Source organism: Maylandia zebra, linkage group LG2 (genome assembly GCF_041146795.1).
Source record: "Maylandia zebra isolate NMK-2024a linkage group LG2, Mzebra_GT3a, whole genome shotgun sequence".
NCBI classification, from domain to species: Eukaryota; Metazoa; Chordata; class Actinopteri; order Cichliformes; family Cichlidae; genus Maylandia; species Maylandia zebra.
The window spans coordinates 35,341,098-35,354,761 of record NC_135168.1 but is presented as its reverse complement, the minus strand read 5'-3'; the positions used below and the strand labels follow the sequence as shown (position 1 = coordinate 35,354,761).

Here is a 13,664-nt window from a genome sequence, read left to right as displayed (position 1 = left end):
TGTGACACCCCATTGAAGAGCCATAGGCTGGATCTCTTAAGATCTCACTGTTGGGTTTGTAAGGCCATGTTACTCCCAAATTTCTATCTTGTTCAAAGAGAAGATATAAAACAAAGTTCTAAGCTATTCGACCATAGTGTTCTCCTTTTTAAAAAAAGAATCGGTAAGAGAATCGATAAAGAATCGAATCGTTAAACAGAATCGAAAATGGAATCGGAATCATGAAAAACTTATCAATGCCCATCCCTAGTGCTCAATCATCCAGGTAATTAAATCCCAAAAAGTTGATTCTGTTCATCTGGACGTAGCGTTTTCAGTGGGAGAAACGTTTCATCACTCATCCAAGTGACTTCTTCAGTCAGCTGACTGCATGTTTCCCAGCCTTATAAACATAATGACTGAAACTAGCACCACTGACAAATGGACTTTGATCAGTGGTTGTTGATCAATGGTCATGACAATTGGATAGTAATGATCATGAAACTGATCTCACAGCCCATTGTTTGTCATTGGTGCAATGTTATGCAAATGTGTTGTTTATAAGGTTGGTGAAACCTCTGTAGTGTATTATGTCACAACAAGTCAGGCATACCAATGGGAAAATGCATATCTCATCTTTGTCTTACATGGCACGTTTATGGTTGTATGGTTGCGAGACCTAAATGGTTACACTTTAGAGTCCTGGGAAGTTTTAATCCATCTAGTTTTTATCCACAAGTAAAGCTGCTTTGAATTTCTTACTGCTGAGGTTTTTCAGTTTGTATGCTTTTGAAGCCATCCCATTTTTTTCACTATTGTACATTTTGCTGCTGTTTTGTTAAGTTTTAAACCCCATATCATATACTAAGCATTGTTTATGTTGTTGCGTTATCTTGAGATGTCTACACAGACTATAGCTGGAAATTGATCACTTCCCGTCAGTGCTTAGCCATATCTCGTACTTTAGTTCTCCCCTAAAGAAAACAGAATGGTCTTTTCAGCGCTTTGTTTCCTGTATCTCCAGAAGAGTTTGCCATGAATCTTTTTTTCCCCCCTTTTTTTGTTGTTTTCCCGTGGCTAGAAGCACATTCTATCTCTTTCATCTCTTCTTGCAACCCCTGTGGCAGTTTTGAGGTAATCGCAGATAAAGGTGCCCAGCGGCTGGTTGTCCTGAAGGTCCTTTGTTATGTTAGGCATAGTTAATTATCCAGAAGCTTCTACCAGACAGACTTGGTCTTTTTTTTTTTTTTTTCTCCTCCACCCAGGAGTAGTTGCTCGCCTCTGTCAGTGCGCCCCAGGGTGGCTGTGGCTACAATGTAGCTTGCCATCACCTGTGTGTGTGTGTCTGGATGTGTAAAGCGCTTTGGGGTCCTTATGGACTAGTAAAGCGCTATACAAATACAGGCCATTTACCATTTTTACACTTGTATGCAAAAGTTTGCTAATTGTATATGAAATTTAAAGTATACACTGGTAGTGCATAAACATTTTTGCAGCAAAGCTTGTTATTTTGACTTAAAAAGCTAACTGAATTTAGCCTGGACAGACTTAACCTTTGTCTCCAGTATATCTGAGCAGTAATTCTTTATAGACAAGCATACCAACAGGCAAGGTTCTGTATTGTATTATTTATTTTTTCCCCATTGAAGCTATTAAAATGCATCCACAACACCAGACTGTCAAACTCACTTGAATAAATGTTTGAGTGTTTAAGCCTGCCTTTCAACTGTTGGAGAACAAATTACCTATTGGTGTTTTATTGTATTTATTTATTTTTTGTTATTTTTTGTTATTTTTTTTTTTTTTATAGGGTTGAAAGATGCTTTATCAGTACAGTTTTTTTTTTCTTGTTTAACTTTCTAATTGCACCTACAACTAAGTCATCTGATCTAAATGAATGTATAAATGGGTCTTTTTGAGTAAACAAGATAACTAGAAGGAAGACTTCAGGAAGCAGTCCAAATTTAGAGACTAGAGCAACAGGTCCCTCCAATAAATACAGTAAGAGAAAACACTCAATTGCCTGAGGACAGTGGAGACTAGATTTTCTCATGACTGAAAAGCAAACATAACAGAAAACGCTTCTTGGGTCCCATTGTTGCATGGCTCGCCCCAACAGGTTGCTGGCAGACACATTAGAATGCCGCACCGTGAGTAAATATTGGAAATTGGCATTTCCTCTGGGTGATGCGTCCGGAAAGGTCAGCGCTGGGCGGTGGCAGCTCTGCGGCTCTGCCTCTGCTCTGTATAATAGAACTGAATAGCACTCGCCAATGATGGGACCTCACCATCCGATCATTATTTAAATCATAGATTGTGTGCTTTGTGTTGAGTAACAGAGAGAGCTTTGTTCAGCATCCTGCACTGTCATTCTTATTGCCACATTTCCTGTTTTTTGTGTGCAGTGGATTGGAAAGAAATACATTTTGCTTTTGATTGGATTGTGATGTGAGCTTCTCTAGAGCTACAGCTTTGATGCAAAGGAAAGAAAGAGCTACCCACTCTTTTCAGACCCACATAAATGTGTAGTACACTAAAAGTCTTGTAAGGCATTGTTACTGAAGAGATTCAATTAGCAAACTAGAATACTGATCTGGTACCCATTGTCCCCATGTCATCCATTGTTTCACCTTTCTTTTTCTTTAAAAGGTACTTCAAGAAGTGAAGGGGAGGCAAAACTACACTAGAATCTTTGACATTTCTGCCTGTACTGCTGGCTGCTTTTGAAAAGATTTGTCTGGCTGCTTTTGAAAAGATTTGTCCTTCTCTAGTGCACCTATTCTTGATTTGCCATCTCTCCACAGTAGCTGGCAAGGCAAAGTTGACTGTCCTATTAAACAACTGTTTTTAATTTCAGTTTATTCACTAATAAATTAAAATACAAATTCCAATATGATCATGTACAAGATGGCTTTTGCGCAGCTCAATTTGACAAATGACTACCCACAGCTTATAAGTTTGTTCCCAAACACCAGATAATATACACTCATTCCCAACATTACATTGTCTTACTAACCCGAATCACTAAATCTCCTAAGAATAACATTAATCCACTACATCCAGTGAGTGGTACATAAAAATCCTTAAGTTTTTTTTATAATTCTAAAGTTTTGCAAGATCCTTGCCATAAAGTTTACATAAAAAGGCTTGTATGCAATTTTAGAGCAGCACACAGACGAGACAAAAATAGGCAGTGGTGTGTTCTAATAGTTAAAAACTCACGCAAGAGCAGATTTTGAGTGAACCGTTTCAATAACAGGCTAGATTATTAACTTGACTACTGAGGGAAAGTGCTTGCACAGCCTGCAGATGCAATAACATTTAGGTTGTAAAACTACACCTGAAGTATTAATTATTTATAGCATAAAGTCTAAAAGCAGAGATGTTGCCCTTTGAGCCACCTGGTTTTAGGGAAGCGTTGACGTAACAGTGCGGGTAGTTATTGAGCTACCTTAGTTTTGCCACCTGCATTTATTGCACTTCTATTTCCATTTGCAGCACCTAAACAATTCAAGGTGCTCTTGTCTCTTCTTTTTGCAACTTATTTATTCACATGTCACAGTCAGAGCAGCGTTGCAGAGTTTCCTGAGTGCTAAGTGAAGCCAGCAGCTGAGCTGAGTATGAGCACAAGTGATGCTTTCACAGTGCCCTGCTTCCAGCCATCTGAATACTTCCCCAAGCCTTCATTAGCATGGCTGCTGCATTCAGCCTCATCCCAGGTCTTTGCGTTTGCATCTCTCTCTCTCTGTTTCTCTCTGACTTAAATGCCCCTCCCAACTACAGTTGAATCCTTTCGTCTACCTTCCTTTTCCCCAGTTGGATTTCTACTTCTTATTTACTCCTCCACTCTGTTCCCCCTCTGGCTCACTCTTCATCCCTGTCTTTTCTCCTACTTTTCTTTTTTTCCCCTTTGCTTCTTCTTTTTTTAAACCTTCCTCTTTCTACCATTTTCTGTGGTCTCACAGCCTTGTATTAGTCCTCTGCTGTACAATGATCATCATCTCTTTTTCCATACAGTTTTTAATAGAATGTCAACACTTAATTTGTCCTCTCTGCTTAGCCTGTCCTATTAGTCAGCAGTAGATGGTGATAATACAGGAAATGGGAATGTTGTTATTAAAATGTACATGGAATATCTAAAGAACTGTCAATAAATTGTAATTGTAGATGCTTTAGGATGTTTGTGTCCTATATGTAGATGAGGTCTATTTGAGTAGTTAAAGGATGCGTTGGTTGTATGTTCTATTCTGCTGTGGTGACCCATCACGTATGAATGAGTACAGTTGTACTGGGTGGGATGGTGTTTAAATTCATGCATGCATGGCTGTATGGCTGGGAGTGAGTGCACTATACTCAGCCGTGCACTCTGTTCTCCCACTAGGGATACTGATGCGCTCAGCAGGATTAGACGCATCATAAGTCCTAGTCTGTATGAAGTGTCCAAAAATCAGGATCCTACTTATGTTTCCTCTTCCTCCCTCCTTTGATACAGAAACGAAAACGGGGTTTTGTTGCCTTTGGTTAGGTTGACGCACTTGAAGAGGAGTAAAAGCCATTATAGCCAAGTGGGAGATACCCCTATGCCCCGCTGTGTCATTTACATGCTTATATACAGTGTTTCTTGTTTATCCCAAGACAAGCAAGCACTCGTTTACACTCGTGTTCTTTAGCACTGACCTCACAAGCTCTGTCCCAGAGAGCTTTTATCAATTAAAAGATTGGCCCTAATTATCTCCATTTCACCTTTTCTGTGCACTCAAAATTAACAGGACCAAAGGACTCCTCCCTCTGACATTTTCCACAAACATGGTCATCCCAAATATTTTCATAGATATTTTGTGTTTGCTAGGTGATGTTGACAATTGCCAGCCTTTGATCGTATAGCATAGCCAGTCTGATTGTCGCTGACATGCTAGATGTGACTCAAGTCACTGTAATGATCTGATGTAAAGCATCGGAGCCCCATCAGACTGCTTAGATCCTTCACTTGATGAGCAGCTAAGAGTACTGTGGCCTAATTACTCTGGTAGCAGGGGGCTTGTTTAGCAAACCAGGTAGAGCGCAAGTGTAATTACGATGCTATAATTCAAAAAGGTTGCCAGTGCTAAACAATACAGTTTTTGAAGCTCTTCACTTCGAAATAGCGTTTATAACTTTAATGCTTCAGTGTATTCTTTTTTTTTTTTTTTTGTGTGTGTGTGTGTGTGTGTGTGCTTTTGGTTGGCTTTTGATAGGCCTTGGGAACAAAAGTAAGACTTTTTTTTTTTTTTTTTTTTTTAACCTACATGAACCTATGGTCTTCAAATTGCTTAACTGTGCATTTTAAGGTTTCTCTGCACTATTACATGCTCACTCACATATTAGACTGTATTTACCGAAGCCTGTTTGAGTGCTTTTCCAGCCCTGAGAAGTTTATTTGCACTTTCACGCCCAAGGTCACTGCTTAAGTTGTTGGCATGAAGGTCTTTTCAAACTCTTTTCTTCTAAGAATTCAAATTACTGAAGGCATTTTGAAAACAATCAATGAACTGTGCTTGGGTTTACACTTTCAGTAAAAAAAAAAAAGACTTCACACAACATTCATATCAACACTAATTGACTGACAGCAATGTTTGCCTCCTACTAGAATTTGCATTCTGTGTGACTTGATCATATTTAACCTTGTGAAAATGAGTTATCTACCAGGTTGTGGGCGTGTGTTTTTCATTTTTGCTCAGAGCACTTTGATTTTGTGCGTGTCTACCTTACCTGTCACACTGCTACTACGTTATTCTAAGGAGCTTGGAAAGAAAAACGTCTGGACTCGAATGAGAGGTGAAACGTCTTCAAGCAACTCAAAGAAGTCCAGACGCTTTTCTTTCCAAGCTCCTTAGAGTATGATGACCTGGATGACTGAGAACCTTCACAGACATGCTACTATCTCATCCTGATAAAGCTGAACATAATTGCATTCATAGTAAATTTAACAGTGCCAGCAAGTGACTTAACTGATTAGCAGCTACATGCAAACAGGTAATATTATTGATAGAAAGCTGTGCATAACAAGGGTGTGTGTGTGTGTGTGTGTGTGTGTGTGTGTGTGTGTGTGTGTGTGTGTGTGTGTGTGTGTCTTTCTCTCATAGTGTCCTGACTCCAGCTGTAAGCAGGACCTGCACGCCTACCTGCAGCGTATTGCCTTGTATTGCCACCAGCTTAACATCTGCAGTAAAGTCAAGGCCGAAGTTCAGAACCTGGGAGGAGAGCTGGTTGTCTCTGGGGTAAGTTTAGCCTTTTCATTTTATCCTCAAGCACTTTAAGTTGTATATTCCAGTTTTCATTATCTTTCAACCTCACATCGGATCAGGCTGAAACGAGTGTTGAACTGAGTTTGAGTTTGAGATCGGATTTTTGTTTTGAAGATTGCAGGCTGGTAAAACTTGGTGACAGTGATGCAGCTTCAAATGTGGGCAAAGTGGCAGTAATTGAGAAGAATGAAGAGACTGAGTAGTGGTGCAAACTGTGCAGGTTTCAGGAAACTTGAGCTGCTTTGTTGTCTGCTTCATGGGATAATCAATGTAAACAGAACTGCACTTGTGTATAGTGAAATCTCAGAGGAATGCCTTTAATTTCTACAACAGTTCTTAAATCAATAGAATCCCACAGCTACTTTTAAAAGTTTTATCTGTTGTTGCCCAAATAAATTAAAAATACAGAGGCTTAATGACACCGGCTGCTGGTTGTGATTACTTAATGATTTATTCTCTGAACTATAAGTTGCAGCTTAAATTTTAAATTTTAATTGAATAAACGCATAACAGCATTTAGTGGCTTTCTCTGTGCTGGAAAGGACTAATGTTGCCCTGATGTTTCCTAACCTTTTTACTACCTCAGATAGCACTTTGCAATAAAAAAAAAAATTACAAGTCCTTTAAGCACTAATTAACCACTTACTTGCCAGTTAAATTCATTTAAATATCTGTGCAGGGAATAATGAATTACTTCCTCCTTTCTGTTGGGCAGAAATGAGAATATCCTTCTACTACTTTGAGTCAAGTGTGAGTGGCGTCTCTGGGGCTGTTAAGTGTGGGGATTAAATTGGTGTGACCTTTTTACATATTCAAAATTTTGTCACACGTGTTTGTATTTCAGACAAGGGACTGGTTGTTAATGCTTTAGTCTGAACTCTTCCCCACAAAGCTGTAAAGATGGATTTAGTTCATTTTTAACTTGATATGAGCTTAAAGACGATTTAATCAGCCTTTGCTTTTATCATTTTACAAAGCTGACCCTGTTCTCCCCCCCCCCCCCCCCCCCCCCAACATCTCCTCCACTGTATCAGTTGGACAGCGCCATGTCACTCATTCAAGCAGCAAAGAACCTGATGAATGCCGTGGTGTCCACTGTCAAGGCGTCGTATGTGGCGTCTACCAAGTACCAGAAGAACAAGGGCATGGAGGCACTCAATATGCCCGCTGTTTCCTGGAAGATGAAAGCTCCTGAGAAGAAGCCTCTGGTGAAAAGAGAGAAGCAGGATGATGGCCAGACCAACAGAGTCAAGAGATCTTCTCAAAGGAAGCACGTGAACCCTGTGCAGGCTTTGAGTGAATTCAAAGCTATGGATAGCATCTAGACCCCTGACCTCCAACCCCACACATTTATTGTTTAAAAATAACAAAGGATTTTGACCAATGAGTTTTTCTATAGATTGAGCATGTCACTCTATCAAAGAGAGAAGCTTTTAGCATATTTCTTCTATCTTTCCATAGACCGCTTGTCTGTTTGACCCAATATATTCCTCCACTGCCTCATTTTTATTCCACCAGCTCAAATGTACTCTTGTCTAGTATCAAGTGTCTATTCTTCAGAAAGGGAAATCAACTGGACAAAGTTATTCAGTAGGTGAATTTAATGGATATGGGCTTGTGGTTATTTTGTATCCTAACCAGTTTCAGAATAAAACTGTGGGGTCTCCAGGGTGTAAGGCTTGATTACGGCAAAATGCGTTCTGTACTGCAGATATCAGCTATGCAAAATTTCAACTGCCTTATTTTTACCTTTAGGCATAACTGCAGTTAATTTGGATGTGGGAGTCTAACTGGTAGGATTTAAACATGTTTTGGTTCAGCCAAGTCGAGATATTTCCATGTGTGCCTGCGTTTTTCTTTATGCCATTATGTATTTTGTTATGACACTATAAAAAAAAAAAAATCAGACCAACTTTAAACTTTATTGTCAGCACCGTACAATTTGATCCATTTGTACCCCTTGATTGTCAAAGGATATTTTCCTTTTAATTTAACCATCTCAAATTGTATTTGAATGAGTTTTATTGTTGTTACTGTTATTGTATTGTCTTCAGAAACCAAAGGTGACGGTTTATTCTTACCCTTCTCTTTTGCTACATAACTGATCTACTTGTGTGAACCTACACTTTAAGGCACAGGTCTCCAGCAGTTGAGTCAAACTTTGTTAATTAGCAATAACTCCTCTGTGTTTAAGAGAAGCCAGTGGGCTAAAGAATGAATACACAGTTGTTGGTACTGTCCAAAGCCCACAAGCTTTCATTAGCTGTCAATGAGACCAAACACCACTACATTCTCAACATGTCCAAACTGAGGGATCAATGTTTTTCTCTTCACATCTTAGAAGTTGGCAAGGTATGGAAATGATTATCTGCCTCTTAACTCTTATTGTGTTGCTTGTCCTTTATATATAAAATCTTAATTAGTTTAATGCACAGTCTTTAAGAAAACACGCAAACTGCTTGTTAGACTTTACAGAGTTCAAATAAAAGCAGAAGTTGTTAGCAGCGTGGTTTGCAGACATGTATGGTGGTGCATTGGTTTGCAGCAAGGCTTTTAAATCTTGCTGTTTTGATCTTGGAACTGAATTTGTTTTGCTCATTTGACATCTGTAAACCATAGCAGGATGGGCATGCATGTTTTTTAGGGAACTGAGCATTTTGAACGTTTTTGTTATTTAGGGGTTTTTTTTCCCTCCCTACTGTTAACCTTTTGCTGTATTTGAGTCTTGAGTTGATATCAAACTACATTGCTGTGGATTGTTTTGTTATTGAGAGCTGACATATTAGTGGACACTTGATAAATTTAATGTGTCTGCTTTATATCTTAATAAACTTTAAAGTGAATCTAATCTGTTATTTTGTAATTTGTCTTTGTACCACTGCCGACTAAAGTAATGTGCACTGCTCAAAACAATTAAATAAACACTTTGAAAACAAATCATCATTTGATGGAAATTAAAATTACCAACCTGCAGATGGCTGAACTCAAAGACACCCCAAAAATCAAAGTGGAAGAATATGAAGCCAGTCCATTTTGCTGAAATTACTATTGCAGAATTACAAATTGGTAGAGTCATTTGCAGGATCCCCACATGCTTGAATGCACACTCTTTATCAAACTGTGTCCTGGTCTCCCACATCTGGGCCAGAGCCCCTGGATACTCTAAGTTGCCAGTTGATAGCATTGATGGACCGAAACATATCCCAGAGGTGTTCTACTGAATTAGTCAGGTGAGGACGGGGTCCTTTATCCTCCAGGAGGTGCCCACTGACTCAACATGTGAGGCTTGGTTTTGTTGTGCACTAGGAGGAACCCAGGAACCACTGCGCCAGCATAGGGTCTGACAATTTCATCCTCGATAACTAATGGAAGTCAGGGTGTTGTTGCCTAGGCTGTACATGCTTCAAATGGATTAGCCTCATCAGACCATTACTGTCCCTCTGATTGTTTGGTCAGAGACTTTCACACCAGTGTTTTGTTGGAGGTCATTTTGTAGCTCAAAGTACTCATCTTGTTCCTACTTGCACAAAAGACCAGATATCAGTCCTGCCAATGAGTTATGGACCTATGTTCCTGTCCAGCTCTGCTTGATTAACGATCTGTCTACTGGAATCTCTTCCATGTTTGAGGCTTTGCTGGGAGACACAGTGAACCTTCTGGTACATATAGATGTCCCATCCTGGACTACCTGTGCAACCTCTGTAGGGACAAAGGTCCAGGTTTCGCATCATGCCACCAATAATGATACTGACCCTAACCAAAACTAGTGGGGAAAAATGTGAGGGGCCTCCACCTGTGAAACCATTCCTTTTTGGGGGTTGTCATTGTTGCTCCTCTAGTGTACCTGTTGTTAATTTCATTAACAACAAAGCAGCTGAAACTGATTACGCCCTCTGATATTTAACTGACCTATCAATTACAAAGTTTAACTGACATGATGCTACACTCTGATTAACACGTTCCTTTAATTTATTTTTATTTCTCCCCTCACTTGAACCATGCTTACATACTTTCCCCCCCTGTTGTACCACTTTTAATTTGTTTTGTAGTAACACATTATAGTATGTGGGGGGGAAAAGCCCAGAAGAGTAATGTTTGCTCTCAAAACAAGCTTTAGCATGCCGCCTAATGTGCTGCTCTGTATAATTATGTTGTACGCCTCCCATATAGACTTCATTATTTTGCAACATACATTGGGTCCTGCTGCTGTTGTTTATTAAAAGTGCAGCTTTTAACATCAAACACTATATTTAGCCTGGTGCTGGTGCTTATTAAACAATAGCCAGTGAAGTTGGACTGCAATATGTGAAGCAGCCAAGAATTTATATTGCTGCAGTAATCGCACATCAGAGTATATTTGGGTCATTGTAAGGACACTGAGAAGACAAAACCACCTTTTTTTTTTTTTTTAAATTTTTAAATATGAAAGTCAGTTTAAGTATGGTGATTTGCAAGATTGTGTGTGTCCGTCAGTTTTTTTGTTTTTTTACTGTACCTCATTTAAATCGACTTAATAAAATATATAGTTTCCCAGAATCGCTTAGAAAAACCCCACACAAAAATGGATGCAGTAAAAGATTTCCATATCACTGATGGCTGTAATTATACTGTTTTTGAAAGCTGCATTAGGAAAGAATACATATTTTCCAGCTCCTTGTATAAGATTTGATGTGAATACATTTACTTAAAAAAAAAAAACATTGGCAAACATGGAACATTAAATAGAAAGACTAAAAAGGTTGATGCATGGTGATAGCTGGAAAATAAATTTTAAAAAAATCATTTGGCGCACCTGTTCAAAACAACAATCAACCAATCTATGCCATTAAAATTAAGGCAGTTCTGAGAGAAAACGGGGGTCCAATATGAAACTAGCAATGGATAACTGATGAAGTGGGCAGTGAGTGTACATCTCAGTTAAAAAGTTATAAATGTAACTACATAAAAAGTGTCTAAGTCAGCATAAAGCCAGAGTAAGACTTAAAGTGGGGCCGCTGCTGTGTATCTACTGACACACATTTTTCCGCATGGGTTGGAATTAAAGGTCTTTTGGGAAAAAAGACCCCCTGGGCAAGATTATAGGTCATATAATCCCTCGTGACCGTGTGACGTGTTAAATTTACAATTACGGTATTTCATCTCACTGCAGACAACAACATGATATACATACAGCTGCAGGAAAAAAAGCGCAAGAGGATAGTGAATTGAAAGGGTGCAGGAGGACCCAGCAAATTGGGTCAGTGCTTCACACATTTGTACCTGGAACTTTCTGAAAGGTACAACAAAGAACAGCAGATATGGAATAAGGATATAATGAGCTTTTGTCACAGCAGACATATTCGCTTCAGATCGGGGAGAAGCATAGGTGGAATTAATGAGAGTAATGACAGCCCAGTTCCATTAAGCGTCCCAGCAAAGCTATTCCAACTGAAGATAGCCATCGTTCATTTTTGGTAGCTGTGATATATCTCCCACTTGGTGAAAAGAAGACTACAAACTGTCACAATAATGGCTGCGAATACCCCACTGTGGGCAGCTGCGTCAAAGTGAAATACAGTCCCCTCCATAAGTTGAACAATGACACGATGCTCCCAACTTGTGAAAGTCAGCAGTGGTTTAAGGAAAAAATAGTGAATTAACCATTTTGCAAATGCAGGATTTTTACACAGTCTCCTTCAGAGGACAGGAACTGAAGAGCGCTGATTCGTTTCCAGCTTCAAGCGTGCGCAAAGGGTAACCTCTGCATGCTGTTGTTGCTTCAGCAGAGTCATAGTGGACAAAGACAGTGGCCAACAGTATAGTCAACCCAGACCAGGTGTATAATTGCCATCCGATAACTGCTTTGAGCCTAGTTTTAAATGTACTGGCCGAACATCCTGCAAGTGCAGCCCCCTTATGAAGCAAAAAAGATAGCATTTAATGTAGTGCTGCCATGTTCACAGGCCCAAATATAATTGGACTAAGTTTCACAATTATAAACACAAGAATTGATTTTAATACTTGGGTGTAAATGCTTTGCCTACAATCTGGGAATCATGGATGTCACCAACTGCTACATTTCCTCCCTTGATAGTTTGCCTGGCTTTTACTGCAGCCGCAGACTTAATCGAATTTCGTGTTAGCGATTGCTTTTCATGCAATAACCCAAACGATGAACCCAATAACACCAGCTGACTTTGCCAGCTGACTCTGGTCGGGTGCAGCATGTTAGCCACCATCTTCTCTCTTCTCCTGCTCATTTCTGCTGTTCTGTGGCAGTCAGGGAGGGAGGACTATCAAACCAATGTGTGGCAACACCTAGTGAGATTCACAATGGTAAATGGCACTCAAGTGTTAGCGGCAAGTCATGCTTTACACACTGAAAGACCAGTTAGAAGCCTCGCTGGGAGTCCATCTGACCTTTGAGAGAAGCATTACCTGCCAAGTGCACTAATGACTGGAGGGATATTATCCAGAGACGGTTCAACACTTTCAACTTTATCTAATGGTGAGTGAAACTTATTTATTCTTACCCCGCGGTTTTATTCTGCTTCTGTTCAGTTCCGCTATTATCCTGCTCACTGTGCACGTGCTACTTTCTGCCTTTCTTCATACAGTTATGTTTTTGTACTTTTGGCCTTGAAACCATCAAGGTTGAACCTTTCTGTCCATCCAAATGGGCCACAATGGGAGCCATGACGACGTGAGTCATGACGACATGAGCCATGTCACCTGAATGAGAGCTGGGTCGTATTATTATTTTATTATTATTATTATTATTATTTTTTGTAAGGCTTAAATCCTTTTTGGTAGTCAAAGGGTAGCTTTGGGTAGAATTTTGACTTGCAAGACTTTCAGTGCAGAACTTTATCACGCTTTTGTGTTGCTACTTTCACTAAAGTATCTGAAAATAAATGAATAAATTTGAATCTATCCGACTCACTGGCATCTTCAGGGGAACTTCCATGTCATAAAGTATGCCGTCCCTTGCACATAATAATGAGTAGGAGGAAAACTGTCTTGGCAGCCTTGGTTTTCACAGAGGGTTACATTTCTCATTGGAGTTTGGGCCTGCACCCTAAGTTCATTGTAAGAAGTACTTAAAGTATAAATCTTCCTCTTTATATTAAAATAAACCCGCACTATTATGAGGAGCTATGAGGAATAAATCTGCTCCCTTAATGTTAAAAGATCCAGGGCAGCCTGAATTAGCCAGGCTGTAGGAAGAAGCAGTAAATTTTGAAACCGTAAACATCAGTTATTGGTAATAATAAACCTCACATCAGTCCTGTGCTGATGTTGCCTTATGCATCACACTGCATTAGGGTGGTATTTCCACCTGTGTTTCTCCACAAAGCAGGATGCAGGACCTTAAACTGATACAGGTGTTCTCATGTCTTCACTGAAAACCTGAATGTTCAA

At 39.6% G+C, this 13,664-nt stretch overlaps 1 protein-coding gene across 1 annotated transcript in view; it reads left to right on the top strand.

Moving 5' to 3' along the window:
- Positions 1-9,111, top strand: part of ctnna1 (catenin (cadherin-associated protein), alpha 1) — a 78,383-nt gene extending 69,272 nt beyond the window's left edge. The window contains exons 17-18 of the mRNA XM_004541077.5: positions 6,102-6,236; positions 7,298-9,111. Coding sequence (XP_004541134.1) covers positions 6,102-6,236; positions 7,298-7,588 — 426 coding nt within the window. The 3' untranslated portion in view covers positions 7,589-9,111. The remainder of the gene's footprint in view (positions 1-6,101; positions 6,237-7,297) is intronic.
- Positions 9,112-13,664: the final 4,553 nt, after the last annotated feature.